This window comes from Cetorhinus maximus, chromosome 10 (assembly GCF_964194155.1).
Source record: "Cetorhinus maximus chromosome 10, sCetMax3.hap1.1, whole genome shotgun sequence".
Lineage (NCBI taxonomy): Eukaryota > Metazoa > Chordata > Chondrichthyes > Lamniformes > Cetorhinidae > Cetorhinus > Cetorhinus maximus.
In genome coordinates, this window is record NC_135888.1 from 105804501 (window position 1) to 105832413 (window position 27913).

Here is a 27913-nt window from a genome sequence, read left to right on the forward strand (position 1 = left end):
CATAAATATTGTATCAAGTTGCATTTCACACCATATAGCAACTACTGTCGAGAACTTTTACTGCCAACTCCATTGCAAAGAAACAACAGAAATAGTCACTACACCAATACTCTCAGTCCCTATCTGATACCATTTCATCATTGGTTCTTTTCCTTTGTCTTTCTTCTTTCCATAATCCACTTCTTTCCCAAATTCCTAGTTCTTTCCAAACATTTAATTTTGTCTCTAGAAAGCATCTATTCAACTCCCCACCGAGTTATTTCATACCCTCAACAGCAGTTCAGGGGAGGCAGTGAGGAAAAAGCCAGGCAATGTGCCAACAACAGCCTACATCTCTAAAGCATCTTTAACATAATATAACATCCAAAGGCACCCCAAAGATAAAGAAAACAAAGGTGAATTGTGAGTAACTGCGCGTGACTCTCTTGTGCCTCAAGTGTAGTCTAGGCAAAGCCCCAAGAACAGGTCACTGGGCATCCTAGACTGAGGATGTAAATGGCACATGAACCTGTATCCTCTTACACACACCGAACATATAAACCTGCACAATTTTATATAACATGCAGCAGGTTAGTATGCATCCTCTTTCATGGAATGTCTTCTTACTCACTTGTACAAAGTATTGTCCTGTTCATCAAGACTCGCGAGGTAAATATCTATGAATGACAGGCTTGAAGATAAATCATCCATCAAAACGTAATCATCATGTCGCAGGGTTTGTTTGAACTTCTCTACCATTTCACTGAAACTTTCAAATTGGCTGGTTTTCTGGAACGTGTGGGAAAAAAACAGTTAATCCATTATTTTTCTCTGTTTTGAGTAATTTCTTTCTCTTTTCTCCCAGGGCTTCACACCCAAGGTTTACTGCAAGTGAGATACTGTCACTGCCACTCTTGACCCAACTTAACTTAAGGATCCTTAACTTAAGGATGTGTGCAAGAGAATGTCAGAGTGACTTGCCTGACAATGTTGCCTTCTGTTCTTTAGGGAAGTCTTCAGTTTTCATTTAGCAAAATCCACTGACACCAACCACTTGACTTTATAAAGGGGTTGAAATTCTTGACCTCTCTGCCTGGTGCTGGGCCTGCCCAGGATCAGGAATGCCTGAATGTCCTGTCACAGTCCAGTAATATGGCCTAAAATCCAATGTGTAAGTTGGAAATGTATTTCAACTTTCTTTTTGACTTGCTCATGAGTCCCATCATGCCCAATACATAACATGTTATGAACTCCTCTTTCTAAAAACTCAACACAAAACAAACTGTTAAGATGTCTGCTGCAAATCATGTGACTTTTGACACTTGGACTAGACAGTATCAAGCCTCCAGCAAATACCTAATTAGATATGGACATAGGTGAGGGGGCCTCACAGCCATTTGTAGAATTCACACATCTCATTGTTTAAGGATGGGCCTAAATACCTAAAGACTGTGGACTTTCCAGACTGCCTATCTCCATGTTTCAAACTGTACAAAATGCAATATCAAAACTCAATGGCCACTATCAATTTCCCATTGTAACATGATGGCCTGCCCCATGCAAACTAGAATGGGTGGCCCTCAGAAGTGTTAACCCAGCGGTCATGTGATCAAAACTGGTTTCAGGGGCTGCACCTTTATTACCCAGGACCCCGCAGATCCTTTAGAACCATCAGTCATCAGATAGTCTGAGAACCAGACTCTGAAACTAGCTGCAAGTCATCAAGCAGCCAAAGTACTTAACCTGTTCCAGTTTCAAAGTTCACCTGAGAACCAACCTCCCAGATATTTGACTCACAATGTACTGTGAACCCTTCACTTTACAAGAGCCTCACTTCAACTTTAAATCATCGAATCCATTCAACAAAGCGCATGATCTTTATCTGTATCGTGTGTATGTGTGTGTGCGCATGTGTGTGCGTGCACGTGTATGTGTGACCCCCACAGAACTTATGGTTTGAGTGAATATCGCTGTGTAGGTACAATAGGCCACCACCTTTTTCAGGTGCAGGGTCTGCTCTATCCTCCTAAAGAAAACTCTGGAATTAACAGAGCAACAAAAATGGGTGAGGTATAAGGGTCACCACTCCTATTTGTCCTAAAAGAATGGGTGCTCCCTAGGCACATGGATGCCAGAAAAATTACTCCCATAGGCCAGAATTTTCCTGTTGGCGATTTGGGGGCGGGTCCCGCTCGCCGACGGGAAAATGACATGGGATGACGTCAGGAGGAACCCCCAACGTCATCCCAGTCCCTTTAAATTCTCAGGAAGGCAGGTGGACAGCGAAATCAGCTGTCCTCCCGCCGACCTGTCAATGGCCAATTGAGGCCATTGACAGGGTAATTAAAGGCCCTGCCCGTCCAACCTTAAGGCTTGGTCCCCAGCGGGCTTCTGATAATACATGAAACCTCATCCACTGGCGGGGTGAGGTTTCATGTTCCTTTTTAGAAACTTTAATAAATGTAATGTGATATTTATTAACATGTCCCATCTCGTGTGACATTGTCACATGAGGGGGACATGTTAATAATATTTTTATTTTTCTATTTTTTAAGTTTTGTACACTGTCACTAATCTCCCTGAGACAGCACTTAGTCTCAGAGAGCAGTGCGCTCTTTCGCGCGCATGCGCAAGAGCGCACTTTGACAGCTGGGGATTCCCTCCCCCCACCGCATAGCGCTTCCTGTCCGGCAGGCCGCTGGGTGGGCTCTAATTGGCCCACCCACTCAAAATAGCGGCGGGCCCCGTTTCGGCAGTGGGGGGGCGGGGGTCAGCTGTCTGCCCGTTGCCGAGCTGGTGGGGCCCACATGCCCAACAAGGGCAAAATTCTGCCCATAATGTTTTTAGCGTCAAAAACATCTTAAGATGTTTTATAGAAAGGAAGATGAGCAAATAAAAAGATAAAAGGAACAAAGGAAAAGAGGACGAGTCATGATGGAAGAATTAGGAATGGTCCCTATGCCCCACAGAGGGCAACTTCAGCAGAAAGTACTCCCCACACTTGCTTCCTTTATTCTTTCATGGGATGTGGATGTTGCTGGCAAGGCCAGCATTTGTTGCCCATCCCTAATTGCCCTTAAAATTGAGTGGCTTGTTAAGTCATTGCAGGGGGCAGTTAAGAGTCAGCCACATTGCTGTGGGTCTGGAGTCACATGTAAGGATGGCAGATTTTCTTTAATGAACCAGATGGGTTTTTTAGAACAACTGATGATAGTTTCATGGTCACTATTACTGAGGCTAGCTTTATAGTCCAGTTTTATTAATTGAATTTAAATTCCACCAGCTGCCATGATGGGATTTGAACCCGTCCTCAGAGGATTGGCTTGGGTCTTTGGATTTCTAGTCCAGTGACCTTACCACTATGCCACCAGCTCTTCCTCCCACCCTGGCCTGCCAAACGCCGCTATACCAACACCCCTTCCCCCCCCACACAACATACCTCACCGAGGCCTGCCTGCCTGTTTAGCCCATCCCACTTACCTGAACTCTGGGCCTCAATTATTAGCTGGGTCCAGTCCAAGCAGAGGCCATTGCTCCCGGTGGCATTGCTGATTGGCTGGCAGTTCTTGGAAGTGGGACATTCTGCCTCGGGTGTGGAAAACACACTTACAGGCAACTAATTGTCTGAGCCATGTAAAATTGCAGTGTCTCTTCCTGGGCCACTGGGCAGGGCCACCACCTCCATGTTAAACCCCAGCCATAGTGTTGCCAAGTTTCTGGAGGCAGTGGCACTATTTAGAGCATCAGTCCAAAGGGAGCAGTTCTACTTATTAGGATGGAAATGGAGTTTAGATTCATCTAAGGTTCCCAATATTTTTCACAGGCCATATGCAGGGAAAAATATCCATTTTAGAAGCCATACGAATAAATGCAGGGAGCTGTAGATGGGTATCAGCCTTCTAGCATTAAGTAAAGGACATCTACATGCACATCTGATCATCTGTGAAGCCAGCCTAACATTTCCTATTATTAGAAATGATATGGAATGTTGATTCACTGGCAAAATACACCAGATGGGTTCCTGAACCATGTAGACCCAAGCGGCCCAGGCTAATTCTAGAGTCTGTGTTGGTTCACTAATCTCAGCCAGAATGGCAGTAGGAGTGAAAGTGCTACAATAGGCCTCCATGTCCTAAGGTTAGGAAAAGGCAAACATAATGCAGGGTTCCCGCTCCGCAGTGCTTATGAATTACATAAATTGGAAAGGGTGTGTGTAGACACAGGCGAGGTTAGGATTAAACTGGGTTGTGACGTTCTGCACACACACAAAAAAAAAAAAAATAGCCATTTGTCTGTGGAACTGCATCTCCATATTTGCCACCAGCTTCAGGAAAGGAGAAAAGAAGGAACTGAAGAGCAGAAAATTGTCATTAAAAAAAAATTATGAAAAAGGAAACCTGAAATACTCAGTATAGCCAGCACACTTATCCTCCTCATGTGGCCAAAGTCTAATTTCCTATAATGCATAGTACTATGATAATCTATTACTTTATTATGTAAAATGTTAAACCATGAAGACACAAGTCAATTCAAATATTCATTCCAAAAACTATTCAAAAGTAATAAATCCAGATTTGGGAATTGGCAGTCACACCTGTTTTATAAGATTGACAGTTTCAGTCAAATCAGAATAAATTCGATACCTGTTTCTCCATTAAATTTGTGATATGAGATTCCTGTCTCTGTAATATAGCTTGCTTTTTTTGGATCAAAATGGTTTCCCGTTCAGCTTGGACGCCTTTATTAAATTCTTTAGTCGTTTCCTAGAAGTAACATTATATTTTATTTTGGTGGTTTTACTGAACATGTACTTAATACATATGATAAAAGAAGTATCAACATACCCGAATATTTATTATGACAACTCCAATGAAGAGGTTGAAGAAGAGGAAGCATCCCAGCAAAATGAAACCAATTATGAAAATTCGGCTTGATATGAAGCCAAGTTTGTCTGTTTCAGCCTGAAGATCAGTCCAGCCGTCCAACTGCAAGATAGCAGGAGTCATTTAAAACATCCTCTATAAAATAACTTTTCAACAAAATGATAATTTTCTCCACACAAAATCCTTATATTTTGCAAAAAAGGCCACGGTGCTTTGTATTCCAAGCTACCTAAAATCCTGAGATATTTTTCCTCTGTGTATAGACTTTTGCTAATCTATTATTACAAAGCAATGGGGCCCAAAATCTGCCCTGGAGCCATTTTAATGTAAGTACTGAAATGTGTTGTCAAGGTGTACCATCAAACCATCGTCACCAAAGTTCATGAATTGGCAAGGAGCTGTGCAACGAAGGGCATATCTGGGGTGCCTTCCATAAAAACTAGCCTGAAAAACTCTCAATATAATGATCAAGACAGATGTCGGTGGTTTCTCTAGGAAACTGATGGTGTCCTCCACTGTTCCCTTTGCAAGGGGACTACTTTACAATTTTTCTTGTGAAAACATGTTTATCTTCAGGGGTCCAGAACCTAAACTAAAACGGAATGCCACAGAGGCACCAGTTGTTGGGTAGATATGGCTGATTTGACGCGGTGATACTAAGATGCTGGGGAAGGGAAACTCCTAAAGTAAGAAGTCCCTAACCCAGACCCCCTTATTTTTATGTGATGGTTTATATTTTGGGGAGGATGGAGGATCAACCTCTACAAGCCAGCCGACACATCATTGGAAGGTTGGGACTTGGTATATTCAATTTCCCTGCCTAGGTGCCAGCCAGTTCTGGTGGACCTCTGCAAAGTTTATAACAGGAGCTTTCCAGAGCAGTAATGGGCCTAAAAAGTTGATTGCACCCAAGGACCATGATAAATTGGTGTTGACAGCTCGTTAATTTTTAAAAATTCATTTTTGGGATGTGGGCGTCACTGGCAAGGCCAGCATTTATTGCCCATTCCTAATTGCCCTCGAGAAGGTGATGGTGAGCAGTCTTCTTGAACCACTGCAGTCCTTGTGCTGTAAGTACACCCACAGTGCTGTTAGGGAGGGAGTTCCAGGATTTTGACCTAGCCACAGTGAAGGCACGGCGATATATTTCCAAGTCAGGATGTAGAGTGGAGGGGAACTTCCAAGTGCTGTTGTTCCCACGTGTCTGCTGCCCTTGTCTTTCTAGATGATAGTGGTCCTGAGTTTGGAAGGTGCTGTCTAAGGAGTCTTGGTGAGCCATTGCTACTGGAGCTGTTTGGGGTGGGGAGATGGAACCCATCCACTGGCACCACATAAAGGCAGCCAGTGTCTCTTAATGGGGAGGTGGACTCTGGCTGGCGATGGCAGGTCATTCTTGCCAGTGGAGTAATGGCTGCAAGAGGTCTAGAGAAGGTTGGAGGTGCCTGAGCCACTTCAGCAAGAGGAGGCCAGCTTTCCTGAATATGCAGTGTCACACAGACTGAAAGACTCGCTTTACACATGCTTTACAGGATAGGCTAGAGGAAAGGTCTTCATGTGGCGAATAACCAACCAAAAATGTTTAGGATCAAGGGATAGGTTACCATGGGTGTCAAAAAGGGACTGTTGGCCTATGGGAATGGGATGCTTGACTTATGTGAAGCAATCTTGGATAAGCTGCTCTCTCAGAGCTCGGGCATCTTGGAGCTCTGACAGTCGATGCAGCTTCTGCTCCACTTCCTTCTGCACTTCTTACTGGCAAGGTGGTTGTAAGGGCAGGACCCTAATTATGGCAAAGTAATGCCACATGCAACAGATAACCCACACACCTGGATATACAGTCAGGGCTGTATTACAAAGCTCCTCCTAAATGGTCTAGGCAGTGGAAGCATTGCTTGAGAACACCATTCTCTGCTCTGTGGTCTTTCTGGTGGTGACACAGCACTTATTGTAGGCCAGATTTACAATCATACCCAAATTCCTGCCATGTCTTAAGGGATTACTCCTTGTCACCTAGTAACTAGCTTGTGACCTGATGGAATAAAGGAGTTACAAAGAGTGGTGCAGAATAAATGAGTCAGGATTGTTGTCAGGGAACTGAGCATAGACTAGCATGCTGCACTGTCTGTGGTCACAAACATGCTGGAGATTGAGGGAGTGGTATCTGCCAGGGAATTCCCAAGAAGAAGACAGAGACTAGAACGCTTTGGTAGAGACTGTTTATTGCTCACCACATGGCTTACTTCTCCACTCTAACACCAGACACCCAGTGCTGGCTGACTCCTCTTTATATACACATTTGAGTATAATTAACCAATCAATACCCAACACCTGTTTACCTTATTACCTTAAAGTGATGAGTATTTAACATCCATAAACAGAACCTATTAGATACTAACAGGTTCCCTTCTTTCTGTTAAAGTAAAATAAATATGCAAACAAAAACTATTCATAAGAAAAATACAAAATAATAATAGGTTACCTTATTATACAATCACTCTTTAACACACTCCATATTCCCCATCCCCATCCCCATCCTGAAAACAAAATTGTAATAAGGTAACAACATGAAAATTTCCATGTTCTCCTATTCCATTATAACACAAGGCGTCCCTTTTCAAGGATATCTAACAATCTCTTTGGGCAAGTAGTTTTTTTTGTGAAACAATCAGACAACTGGTAACTTGCGGCAACCTGTTTTATTTTTGAAATCTCCTTCCTTTCTAACATCTCTTTTAGAGTCACATCATCAATCCTCAGCCTCTTTTCCATAACACTCTTTGTCAAATGGACACTGTCCCAGAGCAAACAGTTATCTATATAGCATTCAATAGGCACAATTTTTCCTCCAGTTGTCCCTTATATAGGAGTTCCTTTAACATACTCAATAAGTACATAGCCATATCTGTCACTTCTACCAGCATGAGTGTCTCCGCAGCTAAGGTGTTTTTAACTACTCTCTTTATTTTCTTCGATTCCCATGCTAATGGAGAACATTTATTGTTTCTTCCCACTAAAAATATAATGAATCCTGCTGTGCTCGAATGACCATTGGAAAGGTTAGCGCATGAGGCATCATTAAAAATGACTAATTTCATCCCTTCTGGGTTACCCAGGTCTGGAAATCTGAGTATACATTCTTCTAAACTTAATTCCTTCAATGTTTTATTTTCTTTTAGCACTTCCCCAACAGTACAAAAATTTCAGCATTGTGGTAAATTCTAATACCTCACAGCACACATCTGGTCTAGTTTGTGTGCATAACCAGTTTAATTGCTCAATTAAGCTTCTCAATTGATCTGCTTCTTCCTTGGTTTAGAGTCTTCCTGTTGTGAGGATCTGGCCTGATTTATCGGTATCCCATTGACATTCTCTAGGTAAGACTGTTGAGTTAGGGTTACTCCCAATTTAGTCTATCTAATGTCAAACCCTATGTACTTAAAAGCTCCAAAAGCCTAACTTCCAATTTTTATTCATTTATTGTTTTATCCATCTCAAATTTCTCAAATGTCATAGATCTCTATCCCCTACAGGAAATCATCTACGTGCATTAAGGAAATGCCTGCTGGTTTTTCTTCATAGTTCCAATAAAACATTGCTGGAGCTGTTTTTAGCTGAAGATAACCAGCTTTTAGGAGGACGGACCTAACTGAAAAATACCAAACCCTGGATGCATCATTTGGCCCATAAACACTTGTTCAGCCTCTATAATTTCCCCTCTATATCTCCAGTTTCTTTTGGAGGCTTTAAGAATATGTCTCTTTGAAATTGTTCTCCTTGCAAAAATGCTGCTTAGATGTCAATGGATTTACATTCCCATGAATATGTTGCTAACAGTGCTAGGAAAATCCTCAGACTTACTTTTCCGCTGCTGGGGAGTCTGCTCTAACTTCCTGGTCGCCCAGCTGTTCCTCAATTATCGAGCTACAAGCCTAGCCTTAGCTTTAGACGTACCATTGTGGAGTATTTTCTCTGTACATGTTCATCAATGGACAACGTGGGCTGTCCTTTGTCTGGCATCTCCATGTAAACATCGAACTCTCTCCAACTGTCAAGTATTTTTTGTTTTTCCTCCTTTACCAATTTACCATCTAACTTGTTAGTAGCCACTAGAGCTTCTCAATCATATGGGCTCTACTTCTTGTGTCGCTCCTCGCCTGTTCTTTGGTCTGTGCTCTTGTTAAACTTTGTCCCCAACTAGATCTCCAGTCCCTATCTGGTCTACTACTACTCAACCGGTCCCTCCTGTGACTAGACTCCCTTGCACAAGTTCTTGATCATTTCCTTGGGCTGTGATCACCATTAGGCCCATTGTCTGAACTTACACTACGTTTCCTGGCTTTCCACATTTTTACTTCCTTCTGCCAACCCCCCATAGATCTGATATTCTGCCTCTTGTCTTATACATTCGGTCAGTTCTTATATTTCTCTGTGGCCTTTCCTGCTTTGGTGGCTTCTCTCCACCCACTAGCCCCGTCTGGCATAAATACCACCCTAGTTCCAACCTTTGGTAGTTGACCTTTGCGATAAATGGCCCTATCTTGATCTTCACTATCACTTGGCCTACTCTCAGTTAGCCTGTTATTTGCCACAATCTGTTGTTCTTACAGGTCCGACTTAAACATATGCAAAGTGCATGTGCATTTTCAGTTTCCATCATCTGCTCAGGCTCCATCAATGTGTAATCAGCGCCATTCAGCTACATGGAATGTACTCTCACAGTTTGGTTACCATGTTGCAATATTATCGTTTTGCCATCAGCGCCTATAACTTTTCCTGGGCCTCTCCATTCTCTCTGACCTGCTCTTTTATAATACACCATGTCCCTTCACTTAAAATTCATTTCTGGCCTGATTCAATACCTCAGAGTTCTCCTGGGGCAGAATTTAGCTGTTGTCGGTTGGGGGTGGTCGGGAAGCCAACCGCCGCCCGCAATCGAGGCTGGAAGGCGATTTCACGCTAGTGGGCCAATTAAGGCCCACACAGCATGAAACGCGAGTGGCTGCGCTGCCTGTGCGGGTGGGAGGAGGAGTAAGAGCGGGGCGAGCACAAACTTTGCGCATATGCGCAAGTGCGTGCTTGAGAATCTCCCTGAGGCACCGAGCTGCCTCAGGAAAATGAAGTGTTTAAAAAAAAATAAAGAATTGAAAAATGCTATAAAATATGTCCCATCATTTGACTCTGTCGCGTGAGCAGGGATATGTTATTAATTACATTTTAAATTTTTTATTTTATTTTTATTTGCTTTAGGAAACTTAATTCCGCCCATGGATGAGGTTTCCTGAAAAGTGCAAAGGCCGCTTGACCGCAGCAAAAAAATGGCAGTTAATTGAGACTTTAATGGCCTTAACAGGCTTTTAATTGTCAGCGGGCGCACTGCCAACCGAAATATCACGTGACTGCATGTTGATGTCAGGATGCTCGCCCGACATCACCGTGCATCATTTTATGCTCAAGGGGGGTCGGGCGTGCGCCCGCCTGCCAATGTAAAAATTTTGTCCCAGATTTCTTTCTGAAACCTCCACCTTAATAAATGCTCTCCTCCCTCCATGCATGGCGTTCAAATGTTCTGCAAAAACTAAACTTAAAGTAGTCCCCTCCAAAGCCAGGGTATGGTCCCACATTATTGAAGATATCTTCAGATTCCTGCTATAAACTTACTGATAGGGGCTGTAGCCCCCAACCATCTGAAGTGTGTTTTTTGTATGCACTGCCCATGCTAAAGCAGTTGTCAATTTACGATTGGGTTGTTGAGCTAAAACCTTTTGGAGCGTTTCATCGATCACGGCATGATTTCTCTCACATATCCCATTGCTAAAAGGACTTTCTGTGGCAGTGTGCATTGCTACAATATTCAAATTTTCACACATACTCCTGAATTCCTCATTGGCAAATTCTCCTCCATTGCCCGTTAACAATTTAGCTGGTGCTCCCAGCCCAGTTACTATCCGTCTTTCCATTATCTTATCCATAATTACTTTTTGGTCTTTACTATAAATCACTGTTGCCAGACTAAATCTAGTCACTACATCTTTAAAATGTAGAAGAAAAATATTTATTTCCTTATCCCATACTTTGAGGTCCATCGCTACAGTTTCATTACTGTTGCCAAGCTAAACCTAATCACTAAATCTACAAAATGTAGCCAATGGAAGACTTACGACTGGCCACAATGGTGTTCTCCTGCACTTTATAAAGATATCACATTTTTCACTAATATCCTCGACAAATCTAGTGCATTCCTCAACTAGTACCCCTGCATCCTTTAACAGAATCTTCAGTTTATGTGCAGGGATGTGCAAATTGTCGGTGTAGTTATGTAATAATTTGCTTCTTCTCCTTTAAATCCCTATTCCCAGCTGCCATTAATACCGCTTTAACATTCTGACCTTAAAGGAATACAATAATATCCCGACTGCGTAACTTGCAAATCTACAGATCTCCCAAAGACAATTGCTTTATCATGCTCCATGTCCAACTTCATTTGGGCCGTTTTCATTGAAGGCTTACTTAGTAGTAAAGTATTTCACTCGCTACAACATCAGTACTAATAAAGTGATTCATCCCTGCTATTTTACACGGAATTACTATGCTTTTTAGTGATTTCAATGAGTTACCATCGCCAAACCAAAAACAAGTAGAACTGTCATAGACTTTGACTTTACTCCAGCCTTCCTTACTTTAAGAATTCATGTAACAATTTAGCCAGTCCACTTCACATACTGTGGATGTACACCCACTATCTATAACTGCACGATTGAATGAATCTGCGACAAGGATACTCATTACCGGACTGAAGGTTCTAGTGACTAACTTGATTTGTTCTGATTGGTCGGTATCGTCCTCCTTACCTTCCATGTCATGCATTGTCTCAAACCCCATTTTTCATTTTTGGGCATTTCAATAAATAGTGATACTTAAGGGTCGTATCTGAAACATTTGTTGACCACCCCTTGTTTATTTCTTGGATTCATCCTCTTTCCATATTTGCCCAACTCCCACCGCCTGTTATAGTTCCCAAAAGGATCTCTGTCCTTGTACTTTTTGTTTGTAATAATTCTTTCGTACAGATGTTTCAGTCCTATACGCGAATGGTCTTGAAATGCTGCTAGTATTGTATCCTCCATCTTTGGCGTCACTGCCGAAGAGCCCATTTGTGCCATAAAAGCAGCAGGCAATGAATGCTTTCCCAGAAACTTTTTTAAGCCTTCGGACATTTGATCCAAAATCGTTTCTGTCTCTTTGAATCTAACTCCGGTTAAAACCAAGAGCCTTTCCATGTTTGATATCCTAGCCCAGTCCAATAATTTAAAGCAACTACTGATTTAGGAATTTCCAAGTGGAATCACTGCAATCTCATATATAGTTGGTTAAACTCCATGATGTATTCTTCTATGGAAGAATCATCCATTTTTCAAGATTTATCAAAGTCTGACCAAGCCTCATAGGCATTCAATAAGTCATCTTTCAAATAAATTTTATCCATGAATTTTAAGAGAATGTCCAAACCTTCTTCATTGTTCAATTCCTGAGCGTCTAGTTCCGAGAACACTTTGCAGCAGATCTGGCTCCTGGCATGATGCAAAAGTGCCAGAGCCTCCTTTGCTTTCTTTTCAGTAGAGACGTAACCCATGCCTACTGTATTTTTCCATTGATCATAAGGTTCCATTTCACAAAACAATGTTGGAAAAACATATCCTGCCACCCTATACCTGATTTCAGTCATCTTTCTTCAAAGGGTCTCCAATTACAGTCTTGTCTCAAAATAAAACCCCAATTCTAAGCTTCTGTCTGGAAGTAAATCTTAGTCTCTAATCTTCACTTTCAGGCAACCATCCTCTGCTACCAGTGTCAGGGAATTCCCAGGTCTGGTTGTGAGGAAAACACTGAGACTAGGATGCTTTGACAGAGACTGCTTATTGCTCACCACAGAGCTTACTTCTCCACCACATACCCAGTGCTGGCTGACTCTTCTCCATATACACATCTGAGTATAGTTAACTATAATATGTATCTATTAGATACTAACAGTACCCCTTTCTATTCAAAAAGATGCCAAGATCATAATGGGGAGGCACGAGGTAATTTGGACGCAATTTATGGCACCTTGCACCCTGGGAAAGCTTGCAATACCAGCAAAGCCTACTGCTCTCTGATCCCGCTTTGCTGCATTATTTGGGAAACAGATGTGGGTGCTCCCCAGGTATAGACAGCCTTAGTGACGTTCCTAATACAACTGTGAATATCAACCCGAGAGTTGCCACTCCTGTCCCTTGTTTCAGCCTGGAAAGATCTCATTGCATAAAAGTTATGGGTCACAGTGACCTTGACAACCACGGGCGGAACTGTCTATCGCCTAGTTCGAGACTCTGGTTATGAAGAGTCAGGTGTTGGGGAAAACCACATTCAAAAAAAAACACTTGCACCTACAACAAGCGAGGGTCTCACTTAAATATTTTAATGAGGGTTTTTAATACTTCCAGCACATGCCCTGGATGCCCACAGAGATGCCCAATCCAATATGGCTTGCAGTACACTTCCAGCAAAGAGCACAATCACAATACCTGCTACATTGGGCTTGAAGCCCTCAAATTTGCACCTGTAAAATAGGTGTAATGTGATCTAAATTCTAGACCATAACGTTTAGTCATAAAATGTTTCTTTATCTTCACAGAGGAAAATATGCTCACTCATCCATCTTACATATTCATTAACAGTAACTTCTCTTACAATGTGAGAATCTGAATGAATTTATTGCTGTTTTATGTGAAAAAAAGAAATCAGAAATTATCTTTCAAAAACAGTGACTGTCTGAAGATTTTATTATGTAAGGAACGCAAGTCAAAATAATTATCTTTAATATTTATTTGCAGGGGCGAAAGAAAGCTTCTAAAAATATTGAGTTTGAAAAATTTAGGCAGAATCTGTGGAACACCTGAAAAGAAATAATGAGATGTATACCGACCCATCCTACAACTCAGTCATATCATTAAATTAACAGGTCATCTCATTATTTGCGCACAAAACCCTCAGGCTTTCCACTGGAGCTTGGTGGGTGGTAAGATACAGAGTAAAGAAGACCAAGGAATTCAGTTATTGGCTGTGTTAAGTTAGGGGTGTTACAAATGCAAAATTGGTTAGAGCTTCCACTCTGATCTCTCTTTAGTGATCATGATCATGAAGCACAATCTCTGCTGCATATGCTAATTTCTTGGTTCAAAACAGACCAGAAAGGGCCGGAGGCTCATTAACCTTGGTCCCTGCCTTGTAATACCCAGTGATTTTCTGAGGATTATGAGACAGAGGCACAGAACTAGATCAGTAATTCCAAAATCAGATATAAGCAGGGTAATTCTAAGTAAATGAGGTGGGAGATTTCAAAGGGGCTATGTAAGTAAGTGTAAACAAGTAATTGTCATTTTTATAAGCCTAGAGGCCTTCTGGGTGTGCGGTTTGGACTGCAGTCAAAATGTCTCAATGTTGGTAGCCACTAAGAGTGCAAATGCCAACCCCATCTGCGGATAATTTTTTAGACATTCATGGGACGTGAGCGTCACTGGTTAGGCCAGCATTTATTGCCCATTCCTAATTGCCCTTGAGAAGATGGTGGTGAGTTGCCTTCTTGAAGCACTGCAATCCATGTGGTGTAGGTACACCCACCGTGTTGTTAGGGAGGGAGTTCCAGGATTTTGAAATTGAGAGACAAACCCTTAAAACTTTGGTATAAATATCATGAATTGTTTTTTTTCTCCAAACATAAACAAATATAGATTGGCAGTTGGTTTCTAAACCTTATTCAAGGCTAATTTCATCTCTAACAGGATATATGAAGCTGCACTTAATCCCGCAGTTTACCTATGGTTATAAGTAGTCCTAGGGTGTGGTGGTCAAAGATCCCTGATCTCTACTCATCACTTGCCCCATTTAATTTCATTCCTGCTTCTATCCAAATTAAGATTAATATTCTCATTGGAAGGCTTTTATATTTGTTTGGTCTGCAGTTTTGGTCATTGGTAAGTGAACTCTGTTCATTGGCTCCCTTTGTTATCATTGCTAAATTAGCCTGTCTTATCCTGTCAGCTGATTTGTAGACTCAGATTTTTGTGGACCCATGAGTCCGTTGCTGGAATACAGTCGTAGGTTTTAAAATGCAAAAGCAGGGAGCTAAGGTATAGATGTCACTCTCCTAGCATGAGAACTACAAAAACACTAAAAATAAAACACGTTTACTTGTAAATGACAGCATCAAGATTCAGGAAAAACCAGATCTCAATTCAATTGAATCTCCAGAGTAGACTATGGGTTACACATGAAAATGTCATCAGTGGCACTCCATGTCCATCAATATAAACCCTTCTAGTAACAGAAACGCACATGAGCAGATAGAATTTGTTTGTTGCTGAAGCGTGCATATCAGGCTTAGCTTGCTGTCTGATACTGGAATAATCTAATTTTACAGTGTATCAAAATCCTCAAACACTCCCACGTCAGAGGTTATTCAAACAAATAGTTGTAATATTACCACTGTGCTGGGATAAAACTGAATGTGACACTGATAGATAACTCCACAATTATTGTTACTCCATGAGCACCCATTCCATGACTTAATTGTTCTCTCCCAGCAAATACTCTTTCCTACCCTTTCACTTTATGCTGCCTTAACAGAGCTTATTTGCTGTGAGCTGTTGCAACCTGCACCTCCCAATAAGATTGACAACTGTGACTCCCTCAGCGCACCTGCCTCCAGCAGTCAAATCCCTTCCAATTGGTGAGATAACTTTGACTATGAATTTGGCTGAGAGAGAGGCTTTATTTTACTGACAAATCATGTCTCTGGTGGCATGTCTGTGCTACCTCCCAGGCCAACAGCAGTGACGATATTTCCATCCTTATTTTCAGGTACAATGATCTTGAGGATATATCAAAGAAAGAAAGAACATGTATTTACACATCATCTTTCGTGACCTCAGCGCTTCACAGGCAATAAAATACTTTTAATGTTGTAATGTAGGAAAACTAATTTGCCAACTAATTTGCACACAGCTGGGTCCCACAAAAAAACAATGAGATGGATAGTCAGATCATCTAGTTTAGAGAAAGAAGAATAAAAAATGCTGGAAAAACTCAGCAAGTCAGATAGCATCCATGGAGAGAAACAGAGTCAAGGTTTCAAACCAATGACCTTTTGCTCATTTCAGATTTGCAGCGTCTGCAGTATTTTACTTTTGCTTATCTATTTTAGTGATGTTGGTTGAGAGAGATAAATGTTTGCCATGACATCAGAAAGAACACTGTTGCTCCCCTTCAAATGTACAGGGAATCTTATATGTCCACCTGAGAGGGCAGATAGTGCTTCGGTATAATGTGTCATCCAAATGACAGCACCTCCAACAATGTAGCTCTCCCTTACTGCTGCACTACAGTGTCAGCCTGGATTATGTGTTCAAGTTCTGGAGTAGGACTTGAATCCATAATCCTGACTCAGAGGCAAGAGTGCTACCAACTGAGCCAGGCTGACACCTTAAATCCAAAGTAATAAATTATACCTTAAATCCTAAAGAATAAAACTGACTTTTGTAAATTTTAAGTATTAGCTTTGAGAGAAGTAATTATTATTCTGTTCCTTTGACCACATATAGAATGATGGTAATTGCTGAAAACAGAGAAATACTGTTGAAGCTTTTCGTTTTGTATTCATCAGAACAGATTTGCAAGAATTGGTATTCTTGTGAGCTTTCCTAATGAGCGCAAGATGAAAAGCTTTGACAGCATGTCTCTTTTTTCAGCAATACTCAACTTTTGTACTCCCAAAAAAATCTAATGTTAATGTTTTATTACCGTTACTAAACTGAAGAGTGTGAAGAATGCAGATCTAAGGTTACCCCAGTTTTTTTGATCACCTTCATCTTGCCGTCCATAGAAATAATATCCAATCAGTGCAAAAACCATCATCAGCAGGAAGAGGAGGAACAGGACGTAGAAAACACTCTTCAATGTACTCACCAAGGCAGTAGACAGGACCTATGAAACAGAAAAAAAAAGAAGTCATTCCAAAAGGACCTGGGAATAATTTTAAGAAATAAGCATGTCCTTAATTTTGATTTACATCAAAAATGCCAGATTTTTATCTTTCATTTATCTGCTCAAACAATCTAAATGCTACTTCATGTTCTTCACAATGCATTCAACACAAGTTACCTGCAGGCCATCTATAAACGAGATGGTCTTGAGTATTCTGAGGGGCTGCACTACATGAAGCCAGTACATAGAGCGCTTATATTTCTGATGGAGGAAGCGCTGGATGAAGGATAGGCTGAGCACGATGAAATCGAACACATTGAAACCAATCTTCCAATATTTGACTGGGTCGACATAAAATTTTGCTAAGAACTCCACTGTGTAAACTGCCAAGAAAAACTGTTCAGCCACCTATACAAATGAAAATAAATTAACTGGGATTAGAACATTGCATCTGGAGAGCTCAACATTCTTACACACTCCCTGCCTCTCCATCTGATATCTTAGACCACCCCCCACCCCCACTCACCTACCCACTGCCAGCATAAAACATTCTTTTTTCTTAATTCAATGTATGAATTTCCCTTTTTTTTATCAAATGAGTCAATTATCGTGAAGCCAGTTCCTGTTATATATAAGACCAAAATTGCTACTTCCTGCCATTACTTAGGGATTCAACAGAAAGATGGTTTAATTTTGAAATGTGCTAATTCTGATCTGGGCCAGGCAAAGTCAAAACTGCTGGACTGGTGATATTTAGAAGTTGTCAATGACCACAATAATGCAGGTTACATTTAAGTGAATAATATGCTCAAAAACAGAAAAGAAGTGTATAAGTTAATCAGTCAAAAAAATAGATAGGTTAGGATTACATTGGATGTACTGCACAGAAACAGGTCATTTGGTCCAACCAATCCAAGTTGGTGTTTATGCTCCACTCAAGTCTCCTCTCATCTTTCCTCATCTAAATCAACCATCATAACCATTGATCGTCATATGCTTTTCTAGCTTCTCCTTAAGTGCACCCACACTATTCACTTCAACCATTCCCTGTGGCATATTCTTACCACTCTTTAGGTAAAGCTCCTTCTGAATTCCCAATTTCATTTGTTGTTGTTTATCTTATGTTGATGGCCACTAGTTATGATCTTTCCCATGAGAGGAAACATTCTCTCTGTAATCACTCTATGAAAATCTTTCATCATTTTAAAGGCCTCTATTAGGTCACCCCTCAATCTTCAGTTTTCAATTATTTACAATTACCCAGAGTACTCTGACCACCATCCCACCCCACAGAATGCAGCACTTAGAAGGGGACTGGTCCATGGGGTAGCATTTGGAAGGAAGTATATAGTTCTAAATTTGCTGTCTCCAAGGCTCACCTACATGGTCACATAGTCAACAAGAGTGGATATGTTTGCTATTAGAATTTTTTTTTCAAAAAATGAAAACGAATTGACACTTTTTTAACAATGGGGAGGGGGGGAATGGAACATAAACAATTAATTCAGAAATTTGAAATAGAAAATTGACTTCAGTTAAATTGAGCAAATGACTTTCCTGTAATTTTTTTTTAAATTTAAAGGCTAAGTCACTGGAAGATGAACCAAAACAATTTTAAAAATCAGTAATTTTCAAGAAAGTGACATACCCTCAGATAGCATATAAGACAAATCTTATATCTTCCTCCTTTATATTCCCCTTCATGTTTTCATGAGCTTCAACTTTCATTTTTACTAGATATTTACCTCTATAAGTGAAGGGCCAACAAGTGAACGGATATTAGGCACAACTCATCCCCCTGCACTTTCTCTGTTAGTACTTGTTTTGACATACCATAGTCTTATATCCAGGTCTGTTTGAAGCTGTTGGGCAGTTTGTGTGTTTGTTAGGTTGGCATAATGCCAGTAGTGCTGATTTGAATTCTAATCCTCTCGGAAGGACTGAGACTAAGGCACACACCTCAATGCATTTGAGGAAAGTGCCTATGACAGTCTAATTATCAGCACACAACTTTAACACACCTGTCTGTGGTCTTAGCAACTGCCTGGAAGTCAGTGGTGTGTTGCATAGGGAAACCGTAGGATTTGTGCAGCACACACCCTGAAAGCAACAGAGAATAAAGAAAAATGCTAATGAATTCAACAGTGTAAATGTATTTTTAAAATATGCTTCTCTCACATTAAAGAAAGAATAAAATTTGATGTTCATTTGGTAATCCGTCTCTAACGCCATGAAAAGGGAATTTGCTAAGATCGTAGCAAAGATGCACCCTTTGAAAGCCCAGCCCTTCGTAAGCCTTTTAACATAGCTGTGAAACACAGCATCTTTCCTAGAAAAAGAGATTCAGACAAAGTGTAAGTATTGGTTCCTTCCACAGAGATATTAAAAGCTCTAAACCTTAGATTTACTTACCGCCTTTGTCGAAAGTCAAAAAGTGTTTGATCAGTAATACTTATGCTCGTAAGGGGATAGGTTCGGTTCCTTGTCGTCATAACTCAGATATTATTTCGTTACTGCTCAAAAAAATGCTATTACTTTTAATTAGTTCCTGCTCCTTACTGTAGGGAAATTATTGGTGGCTTTTTATTCATAAATGTTTTCTAAAGTCTACTATTTGCAAAAATTATAAATGAATCAGTAATGAAAGGTCACACAACATTAGGAAAACAAATTGATTGCATGCAACTTTTTTTTATAAACAGTTCTAGAATGGAATAATACATAGCAACAGATCACACATCAAAATAAAGCGATTATGATGTACTGGCATTCCAAAATATAACCAACACTGAGAGAAGGAAGAGAAAGCAAACGAAGTATGGCTGTCTCATCATATGACCTTTTTCCAAGTCCAAAATCATTTCCCAAATAAGCAGGGGAAGGTGGTTAGACCATAAGACCTAGGAGCAGAAGTAGGCCATTTTGATCTTCTTTCTCTTGGACCTTGCCATGTCTTGATACTAGGTGGATGTTCATCAACAATCATACAAGCCTATGATCTGTCCAGCAGACATCAGTCCCCTGTATGGATTGAGTGTTTTTTTTATTCTTTCACGGGATGTGGGCATCCCTGGCAGAGCCAGCATTTGTTGCTCGTCCCTAATTGCCCTTGAACGGAATAAGACCTTAAGGCATAGGAACAGAAGAAGGCCATTTGGCCCATCAAGTCTGCTCAGTCATTCAATGAGGTCATGGCTGATCTGATAATCCTCAACTCCACTTTCCTGCCTTTTCCTCATAGCCCTTGATTCCCTTACTAATTAAAAATCTGTCTATCTCAGCTTTGAATATACTTAACGACCCAATTTCTACAGCCCTCTGCGGCAAAGAATTCCACAGATTCGCTGCCCTCAGAGAAGAAATTCCTCCTCATCTCTCTTTTAAATAGGCACCTCCTTACTCTGTGATTATGCCCTCTGGTCCTAGACTCTCTAGTCGATTAAACATCCTGTGTTGCGGCTTTCAGACCTTGAGAATTTGAGACAGCCAGTGTCCTTGTATCTGAATAGCCCATTCAATTTCAAATTAACATTTTGAATTAGTTTCAGGAAAGGGCATTGAGTCAACATCAGTCTGGAGGGTTCTTTTTGTTCCCTCTTGAGACAGGGGGCTAGTTTCAATCCACAAGACAATTCAGGTGATACTTGAGTGTTCACGTTTTTGTAGCCTTCTGTGGTCAGTTTTTTAAAATATAATATACTGGGACATGACACCATGGAAAGGTTCCCCTTGTCCGCACCTTAGACCCCACCAACCTCCACATTCAACAGATCTTTGTTTGCCATTTCCACCACTCCAGCCCCATCTACCATGGTGGTGAGGGGGAGAGAGGGGGGGTGGGGTTGCAGGTGGGAAGAGAATCCTCAGTGAGGAAAAAGGGCTTATCAGAAGTGCTGGTATGGAAGATAATCAGAACGTATACAACAGAGACAGAGAAAATGGGAGAATGGAATATAACTTTCATCTTGTTATCTTGTGTCGGTTATTGTTCAGTGGTAGCACTCACAGCTGTGAGTCAGAGGTTGTGGATTCAAGACACTACAAAACCTAGGATGACAGTCAGTGCAGCATTCAGGACATGCTGCACTGTCAGAGATGCTGTCTTTTAGATGAGATGTTAAACCAATCCCCTCAGGTAGATGTAAAAGACCCTATGGTACTATCCAAAGAAGAGCAGGGGTGTGCTCTCTCACATCTTGGCTGATATTTGAAGTTCAAACAAGATCACTAAAGTCAGATTATCTACTCAAATTTCTTAACGCATTGTAAGATCTTACAATGTGCAAATTGGCTGCTGCATTTTTGCCATCACCAAGCACACCTTTCTCTCCTCTCTCCTTTCCGCATTCCAAAGGAACTGTGCCCTCCATGACACCCTGAAGTACTCCTTAGTCACCCCAGTGTCACAGCCCCTTCCTACGGCACCTTCACAGGCAAGTCCTTTAACTTCCTCCTTTCTCAGCATCCAAGGCCCCACACATACTTTCCAGGCGGAGCAGCGATTTACTTGTACTTTTTTCCAAACCTGCTGAGTATTTCCAGCAATTTCCGATTCTCAGAATTCTCTATCTTGCTTCTGAACAAATTCATTCAATTTGCAAGGCTCACTGCTAACTGGGACAATAGCCACCAACCAACTTTACTGGTAGTATCGCCAAATGCTGGTGAAGTACTCAGGAAGAAGTATTCCAATGAAAGATGTTCTTTTAAGAAGTGCATTTTAAAAAAAAATGTTGTACTCAAGGCGAGGGCCACCAGGACAGAGAAATTAATTCCTCCAAATTGACCCAGTGTCAACATCAAACACTCCCTGGGCAAGTATAGCACAGCAAAAGGCAGTGCTAACAGCTGCTGTTACACTGTCAATAACAACATCTCAGCTTCAAGCATTTTTTCCCCTTTCGCAGATTAGTCATTCTGTGGCATCTCTTTCAAGTAATATAATCAATGCTCAAGTAGAAAAGTTTTAGGTCGTACGTTACAAACTCATTTTACATAGGACCCTTCAGTTGAGAATTTCATCTTATTAAAATGGACTACATTTGAACTCAAGTCCCAAGAAGTGAAAAGCCAGCATCTAACCACACCCCTCTACAATTCCCTGGAAAATGACTTCATGGATATTACAGACAAGCACAAAAAAACAAAAAAAAGATGCAAGTAACATTGCTCGGTGTAGTCTATAGGCCATCAACTAGTGGGAAGGATGTAAAGGAAAAAGTTTGCAAGGAAATTTCAGAGAGGTGCAAAAATTATAGAGTGGTTCTAACAGGGAACTCTAATTATCCAAATATAGACTTGGATAGTAGTGTAAAAAGCAGAGAGGGGCAAGAGTTCCTAGAGTGTGTTCAGGAAAGTTTTCTACAGCGGTATGTTTCCAGTCCAACGAGGAAGGAGGCACAGCTAGACCTGGTTCTTGGGAATGAGGTGGGTTAAGAGGAACAAGAATCAATGGGAGAACATTTAGGAGGCAATGATCATTGTATCATAAGGTTCAGGCTGGCTATGGAAAAGGAGAAAGAGCAATCCAGAGCAAGAATAATTAACTGAGGAAAGCCAAATTCAATGGGTTAACAACGGATCTGGGCCGAATAAAATGAAGTCAAAGGCTGGCAGGATAAACAGTCGCTGAACAATGGCTACCTTCAAAGAAGAAATAATTTAGGCACAGTCAAGGTTTATCCCCTCGAAAGGGAAAGGGAAGCAAACAAATTCAGAGCTCCCTGGATGAGAAAGAGATAGAAATTAAGACAAAGAAGTAAAGGTATGCTTATGACAGATGTCAGATCGAAAATACAATTGAGAACCAAGCTGCATATAGAAGGTTCAGAGGAGAGGTGAAAAAGCAAATAAGAAAAGCAAAGAGTGAGTATGAAAAGAGACTGGCAGCTAGCATAAAAAGGGAATCCCAAATTCTTCTATAAGCACATAAATAGTGCAAGGATAGTAAAAGGAGGAGTACGGCAAATTATGGACCAAAAAGGGAATTATTGCATGGAGGAAGAGGGCATAGCTGAGGTATTAAGTGAATACTTTGCATCAGTCTTGACCAAGGGAGAAGATGCTACCCAGGCCATGGTGAAAGAGAAGGTAACTCAGCCAGTAGAAGGGTTTAAAATTGATAACAAGGTGATATTGGATAGGCTGTCTGTACTTAAAGTTGATAAGGTCCCAGAATCACAGAATTGTTACGGTGTAGAAGGAGGCCATTCTGCCCATTGTGTCTGCACTGGCTCTCTGAGCATTTTAACTTAGTGTCAATCTCCTGCCTTTTCCCTGTAACCCTGAACATTGTTTCTATTTAAATAATCATCCAAAGCCCTCTTGAATGCCTTAATTGAGCCTGCCTCCACCACACTTCCAGGCAGTGCATTTCAAACCCTAACTACTCACTGTGTGAAAAAGCTTTTTTTCACCTTGCATTTGCTTCTTTTGCATAACACTAAAACTCTGCCCTTTGGTTCTCCATCTGTCTACGAGCAGGAACAGTTTCTCCCTACCTACTCTGTCCAGACCCCTCATGATTTTGAAAACTTCTATCAAGTCTCCTCTTAGCCTTCTCCTCTCCAAGGTAAACAGTCCCAACTTCTCCTTTCCTCATAACTAAGTGTCTCATCCCTGGAATCATTCTCGTAAACCTCTTCTGCACTCTCTCCAGTGTGTTCACATCCTTCCTATAGTGTGGAGTCCAGAACTGTACACACCACTCCAGCTGAGGTCTAACCAGTGTCTTATTTAATTTCATCATAACCTTCCTGCTCTTGTATTCTACGCTTCTATTAATGAAGCCTGGAACACTTTATGCTTTAGAAACAGCTCTCTCTACCTGATCTGCTACCTTTAATGATTTATGTACATATACACCCAGGTCTCTCTGCTCCTGCACACCCTTTAGAATAGTGTCCCTTATTTTATACTGTCTCTCCATGTTCTTTGTACCAAAGTGCATCACCTCACACTTCTCCACATTGAACGTCATCTGCCACCTCCAATGTGTCAATGTCCTTTTGAAGTTCTATGCTGTCCTCCTCAGTTTACAATTCTCCCAAGTTTTGTGTCATCCGCAAACTTTTAAATTGTCCCCTGCACACCAAGATCTAGATCATTCATATCTATCTATCAGGAAAAGCAAGGGTCCCCATACCAACCCCTGGGGAACTCCACTACAAACCTTCTTCCAGCCTGAAAAATACCCATTAACTATTACTTGTTTCCTATCCCTCAGCCAATTTTGTGTCCACGTTGCCACTTTCCCTTTTATTCCACGACTTATAAAATTTTCCTCACAGGTCTGTTGTGTGGCACTTTATCGAACACCATTTGGAAGTCCATATACACCACATCAACGGTCTTGCCCTTATTAACCATCTCTGTTACCTCTTCAAAGAACTCCAGCAAGTTAGTTAGACACAATTTTCCTTTAACAAATCCATGCTGACTATTCCGAATCAATCCACATTTTTTCTCCACATTTTTCCATATTCAGGGCTGGATAAGGTGGCAAGTGAGAATGGAAATTGCGGAGGCACTAGCCATAATTTTTCAGTCTTCCTTAGACTCAGGGGTGGTGCCAGAGATCTGGAGAATTGCAAATGTTACACCCTTGTTCAAAAAGAGTGAAAGAGCAACTACAGGCAAGGAAGTTTAAATTCGGTGGTAGGGAAACTTCTAGAAACAATAATTTGGGACAAAATTAATAGTCACATGGACAAATGTGGGTTAATTAGGGAAAGCCAGCATGCATTTCTTAAGATAAAATTGTGTTTAACTAACTTGTGAGTTTTTTGAAGAGGTAACAGAGAGGGTTTATGAGGGCAATGCTGTTGATGTGGTGTACACGGACTTCCAAAAGGCATTTGATACAGGGCTGCACAAAAGACTAGCAAGCAAAGTTAAAGTTCCAATAAAAGGGACAGCAGCAACATGAATAAAAAAGTTGTGCAGGAAACAGAGTAGTGGTTAATGGATGTTTTGAGCTGGAGGGAGGTTTGTAGTGAAGTTCCAAGCGGTCAGTGTTGGGACTCTTTCTTTTCCCGATATATATTAATGATCTAGACTTTGGTGTACAGGGCACAATTTCAAAACTTGCAGATAATACTAAACTTGGAAGCATTGTGAACTGTGAGTAAGGTAGTGTAGATTAGAATTTCAAAAGGGTATAGACAAGTTGGTGGAATGAGCAGACAGGTGATTCATTTTGGTAGGAAGACCATGAAGAGGCAATATAAAATAAAGGGCAAAACGCTAAATGGGATGCAGGAGCAGAGGGACCTGGGTGTATATGTGCATAAATCACTGAAGGCGGCTGTGGTAATCTAAGGTGCAATACACCTTTAAGAGAATGTGAACAGATTGACCACGTAATTGTATTACACAATTGCGGTGTAGTGCAGGCTACATTGTTAATCAGTAGTTGTAGAATAGTGTTTGGGTTCAAGAAGCACACATGGGTTAGTGCTCTGTTACCATGTTAATAAACAGCATGTGTTTCACCTTACAATGGTCTCTTCATTGGCATCATCTTGATTACCAGCTCACTCACCAGTAGATAGGCACACAACCGTGTTCGCTGAGCAAAGCAACCCAATAGAAGGAACATAACAATTGGCAACGAGGAAAAACATGACCAGTTAATGACACCCAAGGAAGCCGTGGAAATTAAACAGAAGCAAATCAGCTGAACCTTGTGAGGCAATTGTAAGTACAGCCCTCATCATAATCGACGAAGTTTGATTGAGCCATTTGATCAGACCACCGATGACTGGTCACATTACGTTGAACACCTTTTTGGACAACGATATATCGGGGGCGGGGAAGAGGTGAGCGATTCTCTTATCGACATGTGGTAGTAAAACATAAGGCCTAATTCAAAGTCTAACGGCACCCGACGCCCCAGATTCCAAGAGTTTTGATGAGTTGGTAAATCTTGTGAAAAGCCACTTTCAGCCAAAACCCTCAGTAACAAAGCAGCGTTTTAAATTTAATTCGAGGTGTCGCTTGGAGAGGCAGTCGCTTGCTATGTGGCAGTCGCTTGCTATGTGGCAGCCTTAAAACAGCTGAGAGTACTGAGAGTTCAGGACGTCAATTAACGACATGTTAGGAAACCATTAGTATGTGGGATTAATGTAGACGCCAATCAAAAAAGGTTGTCATCAGAAATGAACTTAGACTTCAACAAGGCGCTGGAATTGGCACTTGCAATGGAGAGGGCAGTCAGGGATTCAGAAACAATCAAGGGAGCACAAAATGGCGCCGTCCTTCACATCAGGAGGGAAGCACCGGTTAGAAATGGCGCAAAAGCACAGGGCTCCTCGGAAAGGCGCGAAACAGCCATCATTAACAGACCAGTAAAAAAACTGGTTTAACAGAGAAAACCTACAATAATAATGACAGAAATGGAGCCAGGCAGCCTGTAAATGAACAACAATTGGAATTGAATGTTTCTTCTGCCATCGTAATGGACACATAATCTGTCTTTACAATGTAGCATAAAGACAAAACTTTAAGCAAAAAGGTAGAAATCGTGAAATCCACATAAGAGGAACCTGAAGAAACAGAGTCAGGCATTTACTCACTATACAACTTAAAAATGGGTAAAACGAAGCCAATCTACGTGACAGTGTGAGTCAACGAGAAATCTATCTGAATGGAGGTGGATACAGGGGCATCCACGACAGTTATAGGGGAACATACATTCAAATATCTGAAACAAGGAGATCACCCATTAAATCTGGAAAATTCAGGTGCTAAATTAAAGAGGTATAGACGTGGGGAAGATGTTTCCATTAGTAGGAGAGACTAGGACCCGAAGGCACAGCCTCAGAGTAAAGGGAAGATCTTTTAGAATAGAGATGAGAAACTTCTTTAGCCAGAGAGTGGTAAATCTATGGAATTCATTGCCACAGAAGGCTGTGGAGGCCAGGTCATTGAGTGTATTTAAGACGGAAATAGAAAGGTTCTTGATTGGTAAGGGGATCAAAGGTTATGGGGAGAAGGCGGGAGAATGAGGTTGAAAAACTTATCAGCCATGATTGAATGGCGGAGCAGACTCGATGGGCCGAATGGCCTAATTTCTGCTCCTAGGTCTTATGGTCTAAGACGCATGAGTAAGAGGTATATGCAAGGTTGCAGTACAGTATGGAAATCAGTCTGTTAATCTACCCCTAATATTGGTAGCAGGGGAACATCCAAGTCTACTCAGTCAGAACTGGCTTAAGGAAATAAAGTTGGAGTGGACCGAGATTTTTCAACTCAGAATGAAAGATCTGCAAGACTTATTACAGAAATATGCCTGAATTTTCAAGGAGGAGCTTGGGAAGATTCAGGGGCTGCAAGCTAAAATCCACAAGGATCCTGAGGCAACCCCCAGATTCTTGAAGGCGAGGCCAGTGTCCAATGCACTGCAAGAGAAAGTTGATGCCATACCAACCTGCATCCAATGGGTTGGCCAAGAGGACAGTCCAGACCTTAAAGTCCGGAATGAAAAAAGTTGGATGGAGACTCTATTGCAACTAGATTATCACGTTTCCTATTCAACTATAGGACTACGCTGGAAAGGTCGGAAGTCTTAAAACCTGTACAATTTTCCAAATGGTACAGCACCCATAGTTCTAGCACTAAACTTGAGCAGAGTGCACGAATATATGGGGACTACAAGTTGACCATTAACAAAGTGGCCAGACCGGACAGGCATCCTATACCAAAAAATTGATGAATTGTACTCCAAGCCGGCAGGGGGAACCTGTAAAGAAGGTATAATAATTCTCATAATGTTATTGGAATTTATTGTAAAATAGAGAAATAGTGGGATGTGTCTGTGTGTGTGAGAGAGATTTAATTGAATTAGAGGCAGCTAGTCTGGGTGCTTTGATCTAAGAGAGGATAGGTTTAAAATGTCAATTAGATAAACATGGGGAAGCTTAGAAACATAGGTATCAAGGGAACATTTGCATTTTGAAATAAACCAAACTATATTGTTTTCAAAGGAGGGGTGAAATGTGTCACCTAGTCAGGTGAAGTTTAGAAAGGGTGTG

At 41.2% G+C, this 27913-nt stretch overlaps 1 protein-coding gene across 1 annotated transcript in view; it reads right to left on the minus strand.

The window, feature by feature from the left end:
- LOC144685912 (cation channel sperm-associated protein 3-like) overlaps positions 1-27913 on the minus strand; it is a 48088-nt gene that overhangs the window by 13360 nt on the left and 6815 nt on the right. The window contains exons 2-7 of the mRNA XM_078550928.1: positions 19059-19209; positions 17058-17288; positions 16698-16880; positions 4824-4964; positions 4623-4742; positions 611-768 (exon numbers count right to left, since the gene is read on the minus strand). Coding sequence (XP_078407054.1) covers positions 611-768; positions 4623-4742; positions 4824-4964; positions 16698-16880; positions 17058-17288; positions 19059-19112 — 887 coding nt within the window. The 5' untranslated portion in view covers positions 19113-19209. The remainder of the gene's footprint in view (positions 1-610; positions 769-4622; positions 4743-4823; positions 4965-16697; positions 16881-17057; positions 17289-19058; positions 19210-27913) is intronic.